Raw genomic sequence first — 20479 nt, 5'->3', positions numbered from 1 at the left:
ATATCAGGGACACTTGTTCCCAACCATAAGGGAGCTTTGATCCCGGGGGATCAAATCTCCCATACATAGGGGACACATGAATCACGTGAGTTTACTTTATTTTCTTTTTTGCTAGAAATCCAATTTTATAAAGGGAACTTATTATAAGGGCAGCTAAAATATAAATCACATAATTTTGAATCAGTTTTAATTTTCAAATTTTTACTTAAAAACAAATTACCAAAGGACTAGTATTGAAACTAGTGGCCCTTGATAGACTTGTAGCCTCGGGTTTTCTCAACGACAATTTCTTATGGCGTTCCATAAAACCCCAAAACCAATCGTAGCTTGCCTCTTTTTTAACTTCCCAACTGATAGGAATCTTCTTTTTATTCTTGCTAGCGAACTGGTAAGCTAGCGTACGTACTTTCTTAGGGTAGAGGCCATGATACAACTTACTAGCGGTTTCCAAATATTCTTCCAAATCATTTTCTTCTTGGTCTGAAAATATCTGCGATTTTTTGTAGTTGGGTTCGTATGATATTTCCTCGTCATTTTCTTTTTGCTTTCTAGCATATCTTTTCAAAGTCATGAGAGGTACGGAATATTGTTTTGCAGTGCCTTTTAGTGTATTTCCGGCCAGAACTGCAGCTACCGCAAGTTTTAGTTTTTCTTTATCGATTGGCTTTCTTTTTCTTGAACCTTCTTTAGTTTATACTTTCGCGGCATCGTATTCTAAAAATTAAATACCAATAAATAATTGCGCCATAAAAGTGTAAAAGTAAATATTTTATGTATGGTAGACTTGATCCTCTTATGGGACACATGATCCCTGGGATCAATTCACCCCTATGGAAGAGGATCAAATCTCCCCAAATACATTGAGGTTATGAAACATGCATCACTCTAAACACTTTACTACTTATTTCATAACAACAAGCGTCAAACCACAGGAAAAACAATGCTCTAAAAGCTATACACATTTTAAAAAAGCGAATCCATCACACTTTATTAAATATGTTGTGTTAAAACTTACCAAATTTTATATAAATCACCACAGAAAATTTCGATTGCCGGCCATTTGCAAACTACTGATATTTGTCCAACGAAACTATGACAGAAAGTTAACCTTGCCATAAACAAACAAGTGTTGCTAGTTTAAAAAAAGATTGCGCATTTAGTAGATTTTTTAATAAAGATTACCAAGTGTCCCCTAGGGATCAAGTGTACCCAGTCTCCCCTACCTGTTATATTTACGATGTTTTTGTTGTTTAAGGTTCAAGATGCTTACGAAGAGGTGGAGGAACAGCGGGCGGTTGCGGCGCAATGGAAACGCAAGTTGCAAAAACTTACGAACGACATGGCCGACCTACGATCATTGTTAGACGAACAGGTAATTTAAGATGTTTATCATCTTTCGAATAGATCTGGGGATTTGTATTTAACTGTACCACGATTCGTAAAAAGAAGGCCTATGTATCAAATAACGCTTTATGCATTGGCTTAAAACATCTTTTTACGCCTCTTGGGTAGAATGCCTAGCGAACCCCGAGGGCCCATCTTAAGGGCGTGTGAAGAGCTGAGGTGTTTTTAGTGGGTGGGGTCTCGCTACCCCTCTGAATAGCAGAAGGAATTGAGTCCCCGCGTCAATCTCGACATCCTTGATGCGGGCCTGCGTAAGCGCATTTTCACCTCATTAAAAAAAACTTTTTACGCTGGTTCTCTGTAAACAGAGCTATAATAAAGTTTTGTTATTTCTAGATATTAAGAAATTTGAATTTGGAATGTGCGTGTTAGTAAATGTTTCAATCGTCGAACTAATCAATCATGCACAATTGTATCAAAACGTTACTGGTTTTCCCGCTGAATTCGGAATCAAAAAATTTCTAAAAATATTGCTGGTGAGAGTTAGAATAGTATTGGGTCTAGCAGTTGTAGTGTGGGTGATCGAATAAAGATCCTAGAAAAGGATTATCTACTTGATATAAATTTAGACCTAACTTCAGACCATTTTTTATTTATTTTATTACAAAGATAGGATTTAAGATGGTGGATTCATGTTTACATGTTAAACTTATTAATATGTTATTTACAGACATGCCGTAATAACCTCCTTGAGAAACGCCAGCGTAAGTTCGACACAGAGCTTCAGAGTGCGCAAGAGGAGCTGAAGCGAGAGAGGTCGGCAAAAGACAGGTTGTCAAGGGAAAGAGATCAGGCACACGCTGAAAAATACGCGCTCGAACAAAGCCTCTCTGTGAGTACAATTTCACTTATTGGTAGAAAATTGCCAAAATATCTGAATATGTAGTAAATTTTACGTGGTACATATTTAAATTATTAAAAACCTTTTTTGGTATAACTTTAGTAACTAAATGTTGTAATCATAGAATTATATTTGTGTTAACAAACCAATAATACGCCTTCTACACTAACATTTATAATATCGGTTCTCTTTACAACTTTAGTTTTAACAGTCTAAAAAAAATCGCAGTAGAAACAAACTATTATGAAACGAATTAAGTGAGGGCGAGCGCTGAATCCCAAAAAAAAATAACAAAATATATTTAAACTACTTTAATTAAATTACTACAGTAATTGAAACTTAACTAAATATGACTGTTTAATCGGGCCGATATGAGGTGCACGATGAATAATTTATATTATATACTTATTACTAGTTGAGAATGGCCCAGTCCGATGTGAGATATCCGATCAGAAGCTATCGGTATAGGGAGTGCAATGGATATGTAACAAACGTTCTTATGTTTTTTATTTTTTCACAATAGTAAACATTTAGTGTTTACTTTAAGACACTTTATATACTAATACTAATAAAGCAAATATTTTCTATACAGGAAGCTCGGCTGGAAATCGAGTTGAAAGAAGAGCGTCTTGCTACTGCAACGAGGGAATTAGAAGAACGTGGAGGCGGTGGTGACGAGTTGACTGCGTTACGACGGGCCAAGTCTGAACTGGAACGACGTGTAAGAGATCAGGAAGAGGAGTTAGATGAATTAGCTGGACAGATACAGGTAAAGAAAGGATTATAGTTATGTAAATTAAATTAAAGAGGATGTAAGAACTAAAATGTGAAATTAGAAGATCAAGTTTCACATTGCCGACGCCTAGTTTTGTATTTTTAGTTTATCAAACACCTTAAATTGTTAGAATTTATTTCAAACCCCACAAATTTTAGGCTAATTCAGTGAATGAAAAGTATCTTCTGGTGGTAATTAGAAAGTGGATTGAATGATATATATAAGTGCATATGTGATTGCTTGCGTCACGATTTTATTTAGTTCATAAAATGTGGTGGGTATAACCACATTTTATTAATTTTAGACCTGAAAAAAGACACCACTTTTTCTTATTCACTACATTTTAAGAGAAAGAAGATTTTATATATAGAAACTTTATGGATATTTAAATTTTCAGTTGTTAGAAAGTTCCAAGCTTCGCGTAGAGATGCTCTTGGAGCAGCAACGCAAAGAGGCCCGACTGGAAGCAGCCGCTAGAGATGACGAAATGGAGGAGACCAGGGCTAATGCTGCCAAGAAACTGAAAAGTAAAAACATTTATTTTTATCAAAAATTACTAAGGTCGACTTATTATGTTAAAACAAAAAACAACATGAACCTACTTCTGGGCTACTCCTATACGAACATAACTAAATATCGGCTTGAAAAATGAAAATAAGTTACATTTATTTATATAATATTACTTGACTTTAATCGATATAATTATAGTGTTGATTTTGATTTTTATATTGTGCAATATAAATAATTTAAAAAATTCCAGTACTGGAGAGTCAACTTGAAAGCGAGCATTCAGAACGCAGCCTTCTCTTACGCGAGCGTCACGAGCTGGAGCGACGATTGGCTTCACTCGAGGAGACAGCAAGGGCTGAAGCACAAGAACAAATTCAACTCATACATCGCCTTAAGAGGTAATTAAAATAAATAAACTCCAATCAGTGACCATGGGCGGTATCTCTTAAGATTTGGGGAGGCTCTTGTCTGTTTGCCCCTTCTATAAAAAGTCGAAAGATCAAAAATAATCAGGCCGAGTTTTGTATGTGAAAATTTTATTTATCTATATGTAGTATTGTAAAGTTACTTTCTTTATATTTTTGGCGTGACGTCTAATAAATCGATGAACGCCGGCTGCACGCACGGAAAAGCATGACTCATTGTCCCGTTACGCTCATTGTACGCTTACGCCGCATCTATCTCTCTTCCACTCGAAGACTTAATTATCCAATCAATGTTTTGTTTTGTTATGACGTTGTCACGTTAAACTATCGTTCGTAAACGGACTTTACAACAACAATTTTTTTACGTTACTTATGTTTTTAACGGAAATAAAATTGTTATTAATAACTATGATATATGTATTATTTATTTATGGAAATAGTTTAATTAATTTAGCCGTTCGGATGATAGCGGTCTCATTCATTTACAAAGTTTGTCTAAATTGACTTAATCTTAATTTGAGAAACATTATGTTTAATAATAATAATATTTTCGTTTACTTGCAGTTATAACAGTATTTAGAGGTCATTTTAGGAAACTTTTTTGACGTATCACACTTTTTATTCTAAATTTAAATATTTCAGAGACCTTAAGCGATACCGAGCCTTACTGCGAGACGCTCAAACAATGTTGGAACAGAAAGAAAAAGAAGGCGGAGGAAAGGCACAGATTAGACAACTTAAGAATCAGGTAAGAATTCCTTTTCAACCAAAAAAAAATAGCATCATCTTAAGTATCTATATACATATATATTGTGCCAGTAGTGTTGCCATTCTAATAAAAAAATGACATCGTTTTCTCTTATTACATAATCTCTGGCAGATATATATAAAATCAAACGTATTTAAAAATTAAACAGACAATTTTTATTTTTTGATGAAATGTTCTCGACATATGTTTATTATTGTTAATTTTTTTCTTTAAACGTGAACGTGAAAATTGTCGATTTAATCATGTTTTAATTAATCAAAAGTTAATCTAAATATTATATAATAGTATAAAACTTGTGCTAAAACGAAACAATTATTAAACGTCATAATGAACTCTCAATAAATGACTTATAGGTGGAGGACCTGGAACTAGCAGTCCGTGCAGCGAACAAAGCACGTTCAACGGCTGAAGCGGAGGCATCAGAAGCAACAGCCGCTTTGGAAGAAGCCAACCGCGCAAGAAATGAGGCCGCAGAACGAGCATTAACAGCAAGCAGGGACGCGGCGGCTGCGCGTGCGCAACTCGATGACGCTGAGGAAGAAGCTGCTGAGGTGAGATAATACTTTTAAAATCTGAAATAAATATAAAATTTTAATTACGCAAATATACCTTCGATTGATACTAGTGAGGTTATTTGGATTTGGTCCACTATGGTATGCGTTCTTTATCGTTGTTGTCACGACCCAGAGATAGCTGCTAATTAAGATCCTATCTGGTCGCCAAAACCCCAAAAAAGTACATTGTTTCTTTTCAATTTTAGTTATCGTTTCTAAAAAAAATATATGGTGGAGTTGAGTAGTTGATGTATCCATTTTGAAGAATGATACACGATTTAAATAAATTCGCTCGATAGGAAAAAAATCCAAACAGCCAATTTTTGACAATTTGAATTCATTTTATGACGAAAATGTATATAGAACATGATTTTATAGAACATATTTTATCGCAAGCCAAGTAATCCATTTCAGGAAAGAAATTGATAAAATTACATTAATTTAATGTTTTACATAACTAATTGTTATTACGGGCCGGCGTGCCTCAGTGCTCCAGCTCTCCACTGCGCCCCGCAGTCCACCCCGAGACACTGACACAGCAATTCGTGCTGTGATAGGGCTCTAAAGAGTGTATTTTCTTTCCAGCTATTAAAGAAATTCCGTGCTAGTACCAGCGCCCTCTGTGCCGCTCAAGCGGAAGTTCGCGAGGCAGAAGCCAAAGCCGAAGCAGCGAGTGAAGAGGCGCGAGTGGCGAAAGAGAGAACGAATGAGTTGGCTGCCCGCCTTGCTGCGGCCGAAGCGGGACACTCGCATGGACAACATGAGACTGAAAGGCGATTGGAGCTTAGGAATAAGGTACCTATATATCTAAATTTTTGTAGTAAAATCTGTAATATTTATATATTTTGTTTTCTATGTATTTTAATATCTACGTATATATTCAAAAATTCAAATATTCAAATTCAATAATCATAATGTTGGATTATTTGGCGTAAATAGGTATGCACATTATAGTCTACAGATTAATAGGAGACAATGTGATCAAATAAAAAAAAGCTATGGTTAATCGTCAAAGAATGGTTTTTAAAAATATAAATATAAAACTCATACGTTAATGAAGGACGATAAATAATATTTTCCAGATCATCGCAGATTGTTTAGCTTAATCAGTTTCCGACTAAGCTGTATATTTTATTATAATACTAGCAGACCGGCCAAGCGTTGCTGTGGCTAAGGTTTTTGTTATATTACATAGTATTAAACTATTCAAGGGAAACGGTAGGAGAACACCAGTCATGGGGACCACCATGCTTTTTTGGTGGTTATGCCATTAAATTGTAGCTTATTTGAAACGTTGGTACTTTCAACACAGCGCCATCTGTTAGAATTGTAACTATCAAATAATTTGCAATAAAATAATATTGCGAGTATAAATTGAGATGTAAGCTATCCTATCTTTTAAGTTAAATAAAACCGCACACGGTGTGCAAATTTGATTGAAATCGGTTCAGTAGTTTAGGAGTCCATAGCGGACAAACAACGTGACACGAAATTTATATATATTAAGATTATAACTGGAAATTTTGTTTCTCAAAAATGTATATATTTGTAGGAACTGGAATCGAGTCTTGAGTTAGAGGCGACATCTCGTGGTCGGCTCGAGAGTCAGGTGGCAAGATTGAAGGATGCGCATGAGCAACTTGCAGCAGAACTAGCAACTGCCAGAGCCAAAGACCAGCAAGCAGCGGAAGAGCTGCGGAAATGGACAAGACAAATTCGGTGAGTTTATACCTCCTGTAGTGAGATAGCGTGTTTCCGACCGCAATTCTTAATTATAGTTTTTGTGCGTAGAATTTTTATAAGACCGTTAACTTTGGGGTTAATAGTCAAGTCTGTTTTGGTTTTCTTACGATAAAGACTTTTTAACTACACTTTCTTTAACCGTGCACCAAAAAAAATGTTTGGGTCTGTAATAACTCTGCTTATAAAATAATATATAATAGATTAGCAAAAATATCCGTTTTCAAAATAAGTTCTTTGTGATCATATATTAGAATGAATTTATTATAGAACTAGATGATACCGTGAACTTTGTTTCACCAACATATTACATTTGTGTCAAAACTTTTAAAATAGACCAAAAAGATCGGACCTCATACAGCAGACTACATATTAATACAACTATGAATCACATCTTTCTGAAAGAATCTACAAATAAATGACAACCAAGTGACAATTTTTTATTTCTAAAAAGACGTCCAATTTCCCAACTAAGAACAGTTTTTATTGGAAAATCCAATTGTTACGTTTCCAACCTTCCCTTATCTTCCACAAAAATTTTAAGATCATAATTAGCCAAATCGGTCCAGCTGTTCTCGAGTTTTAGCGAGACTAACGAACAACAATTCATATATATATATATATATATATATTTACGACTCATGTAAAAATTTGAGTATTAAAATATTGTAAATTAAATTAATTCAACCAATATTTTCATCTATTCAAAATAACTGCGTTTATTCTATTGAAACCAGAAATAATGTTATTTGTATTAAATCCTATCCAGTGAACTAAAAGAAGAGAACACCTCACTAAATGCCAAACTAGCAGAAACGACACGTTCTAAGTTAGCAGCGGAATCCGCGGCTCAAACCGCAGCAGCTGAAGCAGCCGCTGCTAGAGATGAAGCTAGACTTGCAGCACGACGTGCTACAGCACTACAGGAAGCTATAGCTGGGGATCTGTCAAGTCCTGGAGATTCAAGAGATACTGATAGGTATGTTTGAATGGAGCTCGACTCTTATGGTAAAAGATATCTCGTTACCGTAAATATCGATATTAATTCTATCAAAATAGCATTGTAATTAAATAGAACGGTCAGGACATTTAAACAATATATAAAGTAAATTTTCCAATAAATAACATTTTCTTCCAGCTTTTCATTTTATTTATTATTATCTCAAATAATAATGCCCTTACAATTACTAGACTATGAGATCCACTTTAGAATCCTACCATCTTTCAACCAATCCAAGATCCTAAATTTTAATGGCTTTCAATTTTCTTATAATTTGCTTAAAATATATTTTTCATAATAATATTTTTAATTTCACAGTGAAAACGACAGCTACAGCTCAGACGAGTCAATCGGGACTTTTCTCGCCAACCACAAACTGAGTCCCGCTGCGCCATCCCGCTCTTCTTTGCACCACGAGTCACACAAGTAACGAAATTGAAATTTCTCCACTCCTTTTCATTTTAAGTCTTATAATTTATATCTTATCGAAACATGAGGCAATTATTTTAGACATAGACATAACATTTATAACGAACGAAAACACACACACATAAATACACAAAACAACAATACTTAAACAAAAAATAAAATAAGACATCAAAAACAATAAAAATTAAAATTAAAAATTCCCTTTTGCCATTCGGTTCGCTTCAAGTGTGCAGTGTGTGTGTACTGTGGTTGTAATTGGCCCTGGCTCAGCATTATGCTGAGGAGCAAAAAGTTCCACAGCGCTGGTAATGACCAGAATGGCAGAATGCTGCCAGAGACCACAGCAGCTAGTTTGCGCCTCTAATAAAACAAAATAAATAATAATAATACTAAGTAGAAAATAATAACAATAATATTAAAGTTAGAAGTGTGAGTAATGAAAATCTGAAGTGTATAATAAATAAATAAAATTAAAAGTTAAAAATAAGAATAATTGGAAATAAGTAGATATTTTTTGTTTTTTGGATGGATAAAAACTAAATTTCGTGGGACTTTTGTTGAGTAAGTAGATGTGTCTTATAACTGCGACTAAAATTTGACATTAATTTTACGTTCCATAAATACACAGTATTTATCCAGTTACACATACAGTTATAACCGTTTTCTTCGTAACTCTACTTTTCTATTTTATATAGCGACTTTTTTATAACTTTAAATTCAAAATGATTTTCAGGTCAACCAGCTCGGAAGGCCGCGCCAGTCGTTCCAGCATTAGTTCTGGCTCGAAGCCCCTAAGTCCAACAAAGGACTCGTATGCATAACAGCCGCCTTCCGCGGCCGGCCTGCTCGCCGGTGCGCTGCCCATACTTTGCACGGTCTTCTGCTCGCGGCAAAGGACTAACTCTGCCCACCAAGTCATAGAGTAAACGGCCTAAAACATATTCAGCTTTATGAATACTTAATTTAAAAACTTTACGCTCGTTTGCATGTTATAAGACAATTAAAGTGGTAAGACATTTATCAGTTTTAATTTAAATGACTTGAATTACGAACTGTCAACTTGACACTTGACATTTATTTGACGCGTCACACGATGTAAGGGCGAGAGAAATATAGACGTGTGGAACTTAGTACGTTGTGCTTCTAACTCTAAATTAAATATAATCTATTAATTGTATTAATTTATGAACAAAGTATTATAAACAATAACTCCATTAAAACAAGCAAGCTTGATAATCACGAAGTAGAGTACTGCTCAATCATATACCTACACTAGTTTAACATTTTGAGGCTATACACATTTACGAGTTTTTAACGATTTTTATAAAAAATATATCTAAACATGATAATCGCCAAGTAATTAGCAATGCTGAATTTATTAAATGCATTCCATATAAAAACTTGGCTTGCTGATTTTCACTACAATTGCAAGACGTTATTTATTTAGCTGATTTAATAGGAAATAATTGTTTATGTGTAGATGTTGCGCTGAGTTCAGCCAATCAGTATTTAGATGAAATAGAGACGGGATTATATATTGTAACATTAGATTGATTGTTATTTAGTTAGCTAACGTGTAAATAATTAGATTGCGTATACATTTTTTATTATTTAATTTGTAATATTCGTGTGATCAGACTGTTATTGTATGATTTTTGTTACATTGTGAGTTGTTGCTTTATAATAGACGATCGAACATATCTTTTAGGTACCTAATATATCGAATTCCTTATTGACTGGTTTATTTTATTTAACTTTATTAGCGATCTGTATTCATAAATGTAAGTCTTCTAAATCTTCATGTAAACCTTAGATATGTGTCTGTAATCATTGTCTTCATTATATATGGGTATTGTACGAGAAAGTGATGAAATGTTGCTGCGTTCAATATTGGTTGTAAAATGAAATTATTTAATAAAGTAACTGATGTAAACGTGACCTTATTCTTTGGCCATCGGGCCCAAGATTTACCCAAAAGCGAATTCCTACCCTTATAACCCAAACCTAAGTTTGATTGGAAGAGTTGACGTAAATCATGCTGCATGACTGGAATTGATAATAATGAAGATATAGATATAGATATAAGATATAGCTTAGCGAATACTACGTTCATTTTAAATATTTTACTAGAATTTGACTTGTAATATAATTAATACGTAATATATTTTTGCGGTTGCGTTTCTTTATGAATTTCACAAGATATATAACAAGCTGTCTGTGCCTATCAATTCGAATCAAATATTTATATGCTATATTAGCCGCGGAACCAAGTTAATTCATTTTTTCAAAATAATATCTTTATTTTGAAGCTAAAAGAACCTATTTATTTCTGGTAGTGTTTGAAATTGGTATACACAGCCGATAGGGTTGTTAAGTCAAGTGTGAAACCGTATACAAGAATGTATCTTCAACTATGTTGGTACTCTATGGGAAAGAGGTGGGATACAGAGCTAAGCATAGCTCCGTATGTTAAATTATCACTCAATCACGATTATCTTCACCTAGCCGCCATTTTGCGGCACTCTAGTGTTGCCTGTTGCCAAACTGGTTGTTTACTACGGTAATTTATATTTTTTTAATTAAATTTTTTTGCTGTAATGAGTTGCTTTTCAATTATATTTGAAAAGCCCTTGTAAAGAATTATTTTTGGAAATTAAAAGATTTATATGACAATACATTGACTTATCCTAGATATTCCAGTAATTAAAAAAAATATATATTAAATTAAACTTGCAGAGTTGTAATACGAACGATAAATAAAACATTACTCAAAGTAATAGAAAAGTGTTGATTTCTTATCTATACCAATATATTTAAAATACCCGAGGGTGGGTATTTATATTCAATCTGGCAACACCGTATGTCAGCTAACGGCAGACGCTAGAGTCTAGACAACTGACAAATCACAATTCACAAACGTCAGTTCGGTTGAGGCTGTTATCATAGGCTGCCCTCGCGCATGTCTACTTAATCGTATTCTAAACAAAAATTAATATTTTTATTAATAATCTCTTCTTAAGTTCCGTTTTATAATTAGTGCAACAGTAACATTAAACAGTGATAAAAGTGTTTATAACTTTCAACAGTGTCTATACATTTCTGACTACGATTTGTATTTTTTCTACCTGTGTCGAGTGTAACAATCAAGTTCCAAACCAAGAAATGGGTTTATAATTGGTCTAAACCAAAGGTTGTGATGGTGAGTATTTTAATACACTTTATTACAACGTTAGACTTAACAGTAGATAAACTTATATAGATCCGTTAACATAACTTGTTTGTGATATAATGAAGTTATTGCAATCGTCTAAACTTAGATACTGTCTAGAAAGTTGTTCGGTTTAAAGCTTTGACAGTTGCAGTTCATTAAACTCTTGAAAGCGTCAAATACCATTCATAAAGATTTATGAGTTAAACCTCGTGTTGATAACCAGACTTAGTGGAATGTGGCTATGGGACCTTTGCGCTAGGTCGTTGCGTGCCCGTGAGTATATACAGGAATACTTGTGTTGCCTGTGGATGCTTTAGAATTGTATTGAGAAAGGGTTAAAAAGAAAGTAAACCCTAACGAACGAACTTATGTGATATTTTTTTTTGTTAAATATATCTTATATTTTTAAGACGTCATATAGTTTTTATGTAAATTGCTGCATTTTCTAGTCAGCATTATATAACATAAAGGTGAACCATAAAAGCACCAGATTGTATTCCAAATAACGACTGTATTCCTAAACCAAAGGAAGCAATAACCTTTTCGCAAACCGAGAAGTAATTTCTTCGTCCATAAAAAAGACATCAACGAGTTACGTAGGATGAGAAAATCTTAGCAAAGTTTTATTTCCTACATTTTACCAATAAGTTATATAAATTTTGAAAAATTATATTATTGTATTTAATTTTGTGGAAGTGGAACATTAAAAAATCTCCTACTAGATTATATATTCATCCACTTAAGGTTTTCACAAATGCTAGAGCAACTGGTCTTCTTAAGGTTGTCTTCTAAAAAATCATACGTATCGTGGTATAAAGATGAGCAAAGATTGGCCTTCTAATGTTGGATTTTGAATTAGGTCACAAATTTGGCTCTATAGTTGGTTTCCGACAAGAATATACCATGATCCTCATATTGTTACTGACAAACTCAGGAATACGATTTCGTAACCCAGCCGTCTATATATATTAAAACACAGTTAAAAATGTAATTAACAAGTTGAACGTAGAGTATGTACAATGTACATAATATTTGACGCTTCATATACGAAGACTAACTAATAAATAAGAGCTACATTTCAAAACATTATTCTAATATAAGAATTTTTATTAAAGTGTAAATTGGAATAGCCCATTACAATTTTAATTTCAATACGGTAACAGGTAGCAATGTGATTTTATTAGCCGTCATCATAGCAAGTGGTGCGCCGCGGGCAACATGCGCACGAGTCGGCTTTAACACGATATTTTATTTTACGTTTCCTTTAATACGTAATAACACCTTGTCTGAATTATTTCTCGGTAAATTTTTTAATTTTCATGAAGTCAGGTAATTAGTTGAACGAGTCTTTTCTGCTTTAAATTTCATATATCTACGTGATACTAAGGCAATTTAGTGCACGGAGAAAGAAAATTTTACACCTTACTTTACCCTCCCCTACCTACCACGTGTAATGTTTGATAAAAAGAATTTCATTTAATGATCAAAATCATTCAATTTCATAGTAGTGAAGTTTACACTTCAAAAGCTAATAAAGATACTTGTCTACGATTATTTCTCTGACATTTATTCAACATAGCCTAGGTATGGCCTGTAAACTCCGAAACAATTATTTTTGTCTCTGTGAGAATCTCGAAATGCTTAGAAGAAATCCTAGTATAACATTTTAACGTCATGTCACAATGTCTGAATACTACATAAAGACTGATCAATCATGGATAGATAAATTAATTAGCAAGACCCTTATAGATATTCATTGATTACCTGTATCGTGCGTAAATAATCGGCTTTACAACAAGCCTTTCATTAATTCCATATCTATTAGTTCCACAGAATTCCACTGATACAATATGTATGATGAGAAGACGCCGACATTTTGTTTTGAATCTGGTAATCAAACATAATAATTATGGAACGAAGGAATTCGTTACGGATTTGGTCAATCTATGTAATTGTGATCATTGTATCAATAGTAAAGACGCTTGATTGAAATAAGTATGTTTTAAACTTCAAACTTCAGTCTATATAAGTTCAGTCATTGCATTAGATTTCTTTCCAAAACATAATGTAGCATAGGTAAAGGTTGAGGTCTGATCTTTTCTAAAAATTCATTGAATTAAGTTAATTAGATTTGGTATATTCCCTTTTATAGTTTTGATGATTAACGCAAAGTAGCGTACGACGTCTTTATATTTTTTTAAACACCTAGAAATAAAAGAAGAAAAAGATTGTTGTGATCACGCCAGCTCACGTGCACCTAATGATGGCATCGTACTTAGACTTTCAAATCTTCGGCCATCTGGCTACTGGTTGAGAGAGTCGCCTCGGGCTAATAAACGAATTTTTCCTCAAAATCGTTATGGTATCACTAAAATATAATATTAAAAAACTGTGAATTAAGAATATTTTACTACATATATATCGCTTTGTATCAAGAGATCATTTCAATTCATTAAAAACGCGTAAAAAAGAAATACCCACATTATCCATCAGATATTAATGAAATATAAATACAAAAAAGTTCTTATTTAAATAAATTTGTTAAATCTTACTGAATGTTTTATTTACAACTGTTACGTTTCTCGTACTTTACAAAAAGCAAATTTAATTTCAAATTATGATTATTAAACTAGTACATGCTGGCATAAAAAAATTGTTTTGTAAAATGCTATTAACTTGTTCTTGGTTAAGCGAAGTCATTAAATTTTGAATACAAGGGCCAATAATGTATTGTTTCATATTTTAAAATTAGTGGCAAACTAGTTAAGGATTCAGTGAGCTTCTTAGTTCGCGCACGCTAACAATGAGCAATATATTTTGAACAAGGAATAATTGATTTCTTGAATATGTAACTACGGTTAAAGCTCTGGTTTGATGTTCAAGCTCCTTGAATAATAAAGACTTGGACCCATCTGTGAAGTTAGAGAGTACCACCGTTGGTTCCACTTAAGTCGGTTGCTATTTCTGTAGGAGATAATGAAAAATAGTGTTTACTTATTATACCCGAAGGGGAGGAATTCGACTTTCTTTACAATTGGATATCTTACCTTTTTTAGGCGTTAGGATCACAAATTTCCTTAAAAGCCTTTTTAAAATTGTAACACTTTTAAGTACACAATAACATTAGCGTACAATAATACAGTATTTAAAAGAAATTTCATAAGGAATCTTCCTCTGTGTTCTACAAATCCTACAATTTCTGTGAAGTTCTTACAAAGTCGTGTTGTAGGTTATAAAATCATTTTAAATTGTTTTATAGCATCATAATAACTGCTATTAAGTACTCGTATGTTTGCTTAATTGGTTAGAAAATTGTCAAGCTCATAAACCCAGGCAGAAGATTAATTTGCTTCAGTACGTTTATGACTTTATGATATTTGCAGAATAAATACGGCTTCAATATAATTAACGATTGCTGAAATTATTTTACAAGATTACAATATAAGATCATAACATAAGAGATCAACTGCCAAACTTTGCGGCTGTATTATAAAACGTGATCTAATGTTAGTGCCGTTTTTGTGACCATGGTTACTATTATTGATATGGGAATAATATCAGAACTTTGTTGCATTATACGAAGTATATAAATTAAGTAGTTTAAGTACCTGCAGACAACAGTTACTTTATTATGTACCTACGTATAGTAAATATGTTCATTCAAGCATAAATAAATAATAACGTTGGGAACAGATAAACGTTTATAAGTATTAAGAAGTTGGATTTTTTAAATTCAACTCTAGTCTTTCAGAGTTTTTTTTGGCCAATTTGAGTTTTTAATGTATTTAATACTATGTATTATGAAATCTAGCAAAAGACACCACAAGCAACAGAGTATATTAAAATATTTTACAAGTATACACTATTTCAAACATCTCATACACAACAAATACGAGATCTATTGGCGAAAGCAAATTAGTTTTTGAATGCTACTGGTCATAACTTGCTTGTATATTACGATTTCCACATACAATCAACATATCGAAGAGCGCAATTCCCTTCATACATCGGAAAATATAGTGATACTTCGTAATCAAGTTCCGTGTAGCCAGGATGATTTATCTTCTGCATACTTTCTCACATAAACCGGATCCCCGATACTTTTTCTATTAGCTTAATAGAATTCTTTACATCCATCAATACTTAATAAATATGTAAGCTTGACATAGTTATTAGTAGACTTGACTTCAATGTATTGATATTTCACGATTATATAAACCTTGTTTTGTATATGCATGCTATGTTTGTATTACATTAAAGAAATTGTTTGCAGTTAATGCCTTTTGTAAGCAAGAAAAATTCACATTTTAATTCATTTCAAAGTTATTGAATAAAGCAGTGTTGCATTAAAAAACCTAAAATTTTAATGAGTTCTCATCGATACTGTAAGTAATATAAATTCTCTTAAATTACAATTTTATTGTCATAAAATAAGGGGCAAACGAGATAATAATTAATTCAAAAGTATAAGGGAATTTTAACATGCCTAAGAGTGGTTTTAAGAATATTAAAAGCAGTTTTTATCTTCAACAAATTGGGTAATTTCGATGCTCATTGATTTTATATGAGAAACATACTAATGGTGTAGTTTCTGATTAGCCGTAGATTTATAATCTGTTTCGGTCTTGCCGCTAATTTAAATGAATTGCCAAGTTTGACGAGCCAACGGAAGCCAGATATGATCGAGAAATCAGGAAACATTAAATAGCTATAACAAACTTGCACCTGATAGAGAAACAGTTTTCGTACGCATAATTCAAAAGCCTATTTTTCAAAACTTCCATTTACGTTTTCGTCAATCATTTTAATGTACGTTTGTGGGGAAACTTTTTGTATCTCTAAAAAAAGGTGTGTTTTTCATCATGCTTTTTTAAATATTATTTTATTTTTGTATTTATATTATAACGCCAGTTCCCCAAAGGAGTAGGCAAAGACAACGAATCTCCACTTTCCGACATACCTTTTTCGCTTCATCCACTTTCATGATATTCACCATGAATGCTCGGTGGTTAAGGGTACTTTTAACTTGTCCCTTCTCTAGCACCTTCTGGATGTGGTCCAGGTATGTACGATAGGACATTATTTATATTTTGTCGTACATAAATATTATTTTATTACAATAAAACACAAGTTTTACTGCACACAGTTCTTATCAAACTCACCATCTCGCCTGATAAAGGTTTCTTCCGAATGCCACCATTTCTTTATTGCTTTCCTAAACTTTTACCTATATCTTACTCTATTTACTTGAGATATTATTTTTATCCACAAATATTTTTCATTTATATATAATAATTGTTATTGATGAGAAATATATATAACGTACACTTTCATTATGCACTAGCGTGTTATATCGAGTTATGCTTCAACTATTATTATAGATGTAACAACTTGTAGAAAGCGAAAACAATTTTCATTGATATTGCTGTGGATTTCCTTTTAAAGTTATTACTTAAAAATAAAACATTTTCCTTGTTGATTCATCCGTAACATTTTAGTCTCGTACTAAGAGTTACTCTACTGGAACTTAATTTATATTTATTAGTAAGTTTTATTATTAATATGAGATCTTGTCGCAAAATTCAAGACATTTCTTAAACACTTTATTAAGTTTATAATTTGCGTTATAACGTGCATCATTAAAATTTAATAATATTTAAAGGAACCTTAACTTGTATTGATCTCTGAAATAACGAAAACATGTTGAAAACCAGTCGTAAATATTTATGTTTCATTATAGTTAATACCGTCGTAAAGCACACGAATTTTGTAATACCAGGGATTGCATGTTTTGCAAAATACTTGTGTCGGCATGTGTCGGGTCAGACAAACGTCTGACCTGGCCTGTGTCAGGTGCGGCACGCAATTCAATTATATCTATTAGATATCAATTTTGAGTTTTTGGAACGTTATCGATTTTGTAATTCTACTAATAGAATAAATTAATAATTCAATAAGAAAGAGATAGGAGACTCACTCTATATATCTCTAGTATCTCTCCCTTGTGCTCTTCGGCTATGAGTACTTTTGTTCTTTTTCTAGAACATACTACCAGCCCCACTCATCACCTTGTTAATCTATCCATACTCATTCTCTCTTTGTGGCCGAATAAGCCATTATTTTTTGATTGTTTTAAATACCATTGAACCCACATACAAAAAACATGTTTTATGAAATATTTAAAAATTATGTTGTGCCCAAGAAGCATTTGCTCTTTACCTTATACTAAGTTTTGCTATTTTTAACGAATCCAAATTGTTAATAAAATTTATACTGACACTAGGTTTTTATTTTCAGGAATCAAGATAATGTAGCTGATGATGTCGCAACGCGACTTTTCTGAGGTTTGTGTAAATTTATTTATACTAAGGAGTTTCTACTTTCAGATTATTCAATCTTTTATTAATACATTGTATGACACGTATACGTTAGCAAGTATTTTTTATATTGCGTGTTCTATTCAACTTTATCGTGAGTTTCAACATCACGTAGAAAGTTTATATATTACGATTTTTTTACATATTCTTTCCATTTGTGGTAATTGTAATTCCAAATAATAATGCGAAGAGTTCGGATAGAAATTTGTACAATACCAGGAATGACTTAGAAGTCCACATTAACACATGATGCCTTATATAGTCTGTTGAAAATTCTCGAAATGACTGTGAATATGGAGGAAAGGATATACACTCGCGAGCAAACAAATCGACTCAAGCGCTACCTCTGCATTCAAAGGTTGTTTTAAGTTAAGGTATACAATATTTTAATAAAAATTATATGTCATTTGAAAGCTTGAAACCTAAGCTTTAAAAAAAACATCAACACGAATAAATAAAACGACTTCCAACATGTAAATTTGCGAAATTAGGGCGTATGGGACAAATTACTCACTACGCTACCAGCCAGTTGCGCTACCCTCTACCCCTATAAAACCCCTGTTACCCTTCAACCTTTATCAGTTGCTTATCAACAGTTGACCGATACACATCTCCGCTACCTGCATTCATTGTTTTCAGGAAACCATGGATACCACACCTCAAGAAGCCGCTCAAGTTTTTGCCTTATTGCAACAAGGACTCAGTCAGCGAGTAGTCGCTTCCCAGCTTCACTTGAGTAAATCTGCTGTATCCCGAGTATACAGACGATAGACAAGAGACTGGAGCATTAACTCGGAGACCAACAACCAGCCGCCACTGTTGTACTTCTGAACGAGACGACTGTTTCAGTGTCTCATCCTCCCTGCGAAATCGGCACCTTACGGGTGTCGACGTGCAAAGCGAGCTGGGACGTCTTCGAGGTATAGCTGTCAGCGAGTGGATAGCAAGAAGACGTCTGAAGGAAGCCAACCTGACTCCAAAAAGACCTGCAACGGGCCCCAAATTGACTGCAGGCCACCGGCAAGCTCGGCTACAGTTTGCTCGAAAGCATCTTAACTGGAACATTGGGCAATGGCGGTCGATCCTGTTGACTGACGAGTGCAGGATGTGTCTGCATGGCAGTGACAGGAGAGGCCGGGTCTATAGGCGTCCGGGAGAGCGATTTTCCTAATGCTGATTCGCAGAAATCGTTGCCTATGGTGGCGGTTCTTGCATGATGTGGGCTGGTATCTCGTTGGAGGGTATAACCCAGCTCGTTTTCGGGCCTGGAGTAGGCCGAAGAGCAGGACTGACAGCTAATGGGTACATCACAAATATTCCCCTGGAATATGTTGTGCCCTACGCAGGATTTGTTGACAAAGACTTCATCCTAATGCATGACAATTCTCGATGCCACACAGCGCGCCTTACTCAGCAGTTTCTTCGAGAAGTCGATTTGCGCACAATGGACTGGCCTGCGCTCAGTCCAGACATAAATCCCGTCGAGTATTTATGGGATGAGCTTAAACAAAGGGTACGAGCAAGAAATCCAGCCAATTAGAGCCTTGAAGAATTGAAAGCAGCTTTGTTAGAGGAGTGGCAAGGTATTCCTCGAGACACCGTCAAAAAATGAATAAGGTCAATGAAGAACACAATAATAGGGCTGTAATAAGGGCTAGGGGGCAATACCAATTAGTGAACCAATAAATATTATACTCTTTAAGAAAAAAAAAACGTGTTTTATTTGTCAATTCTGAACACAACTCCTTTACCCAAAATCCCATTTTTCCCCCATTTAAGTTCAGACACCAATAATAAAAAAAAGGAAAGATGGATATTAATAATGATGACATCTCATAAAAGCTGAAGTTTTAAGCTTTCAAATGACATATCATTTTTATTAAAATATTGTATACCTTCACTTAAAACAATCTTTGAATGCAGAGGTAGCGCTTGAGTCGATTTGTTTGCTCGCGAGTGTATAATGTTAAGATTAGGTATTAAAGTACCATTTTATAATCATTCATAAACAATATTTGTGACTACACCACTGCTGTTAGATATACCTAGGTATGTTTGAATGAAAAACTCTTAGCGTTTGCAATTCAAATATTGATTTTTTTTTATTTTTTGTGACTTGTTTATAAAAAATTTAGTATCAGAAACTTTCTTACAACGTGGTAATAAGCATAGCAGTTCAGCACGTATTATTTGATGGTAATATCTCTACAATACAAGGCAAAAAGGCGCCAAAATAAAGACTAAGCGAGGTCAGATGTGCTGTTTCGATATATCTACAATAAAATCTTTATTAAATATAGTAATTCGGTAATATATATTCAAATACATTCGTAGATTTTAGGGCTATAAAATAATAGTTGTATTGTATAGCACGAAGTGTTTTCAAACAATTTATCAAGACTAGAATTTATAATCTGTGCAGAGTATATATTAGCCCTAAAGTA

General features: G+C 33.6%; 2 protein-coding genes across 4 annotated transcripts in view; both read left to right on the top strand.

The window, feature by feature from the left end:
• Positions 1–10380, top strand: part of LOC125053797 (unconventional myosin-XVIIIa) — a 170925-nt gene extending 160545 nt beyond the window's left edge. For both annotated transcript variants that reach the window (XM_047655363.1, XM_047655364.1), the window contains 12 exons: positions 1256–1372; positions 2075–2236; positions 2838–3014; positions 3418–3547; positions 3781–3928; positions 4598–4703; positions 5078–5275; positions 5864–6073; positions 6831–6997; positions 7788–7997; positions 8337–8444; positions 9181–10380. In XM_047655363.1, coding sequence (XP_047511319.1) covers positions 1256–1372; positions 2075–2236; positions 2838–3014; positions 3418–3547; positions 3781–3928; positions 4598–4703; positions 5078–5275; positions 5864–6073; positions 6831–6997; positions 7788–7997; positions 8337–8444; positions 9181–9268 — 1821 coding nt within the window. In that variant the 3' untranslated portion in view covers positions 9269–10380. The remainder of the gene's footprint in view (positions 1–1255; positions 1373–2074; positions 2237–2837; positions 3015–3417; positions 3548–3780; positions 3929–4597; positions 4704–5077; positions 5276–5863; positions 6074–6830; positions 6998–7787; positions 7998–8336; positions 8445–9180) is intronic.
• A 993-nt stretch (positions 10381–11373) lies between these two features.
• Positions 11374–20479, top strand: part of LOC125054241 (tetratricopeptide repeat protein 28) — a 66298-nt gene continuing 57192 nt past the window's right edge. For both annotated transcript variants that reach the window (XM_047656007.1, XM_047656006.1), the window contains exons 1-2: positions 11374–11646; positions 17956–18002. In XM_047656007.1, the coding sequence (XP_047511963.1) occupies positions 17976–18002 (27 nt within the window). In that variant the 5' untranslated portion in view covers positions 11374–11646; positions 17956–17975. The remainder of the gene's footprint in view (positions 11647–17955; positions 18003–20479) is intronic.

The sequence above is a fragment of the Pieris napi genome, chromosome 11, assembly GCF_905475465.1.
Source record: "Pieris napi chromosome 11, ilPieNapi1.2, whole genome shotgun sequence".
Classification (NCBI taxonomy): domain Eukaryota; kingdom Metazoa; phylum Arthropoda; class Insecta; order Lepidoptera; family Pieridae; genus Pieris; species Pieris napi.
The sequence above is the reverse complement of the archived record's forward strand: the minus strand, read 5'-3'. Positions and strand labels throughout refer to the sequence as shown.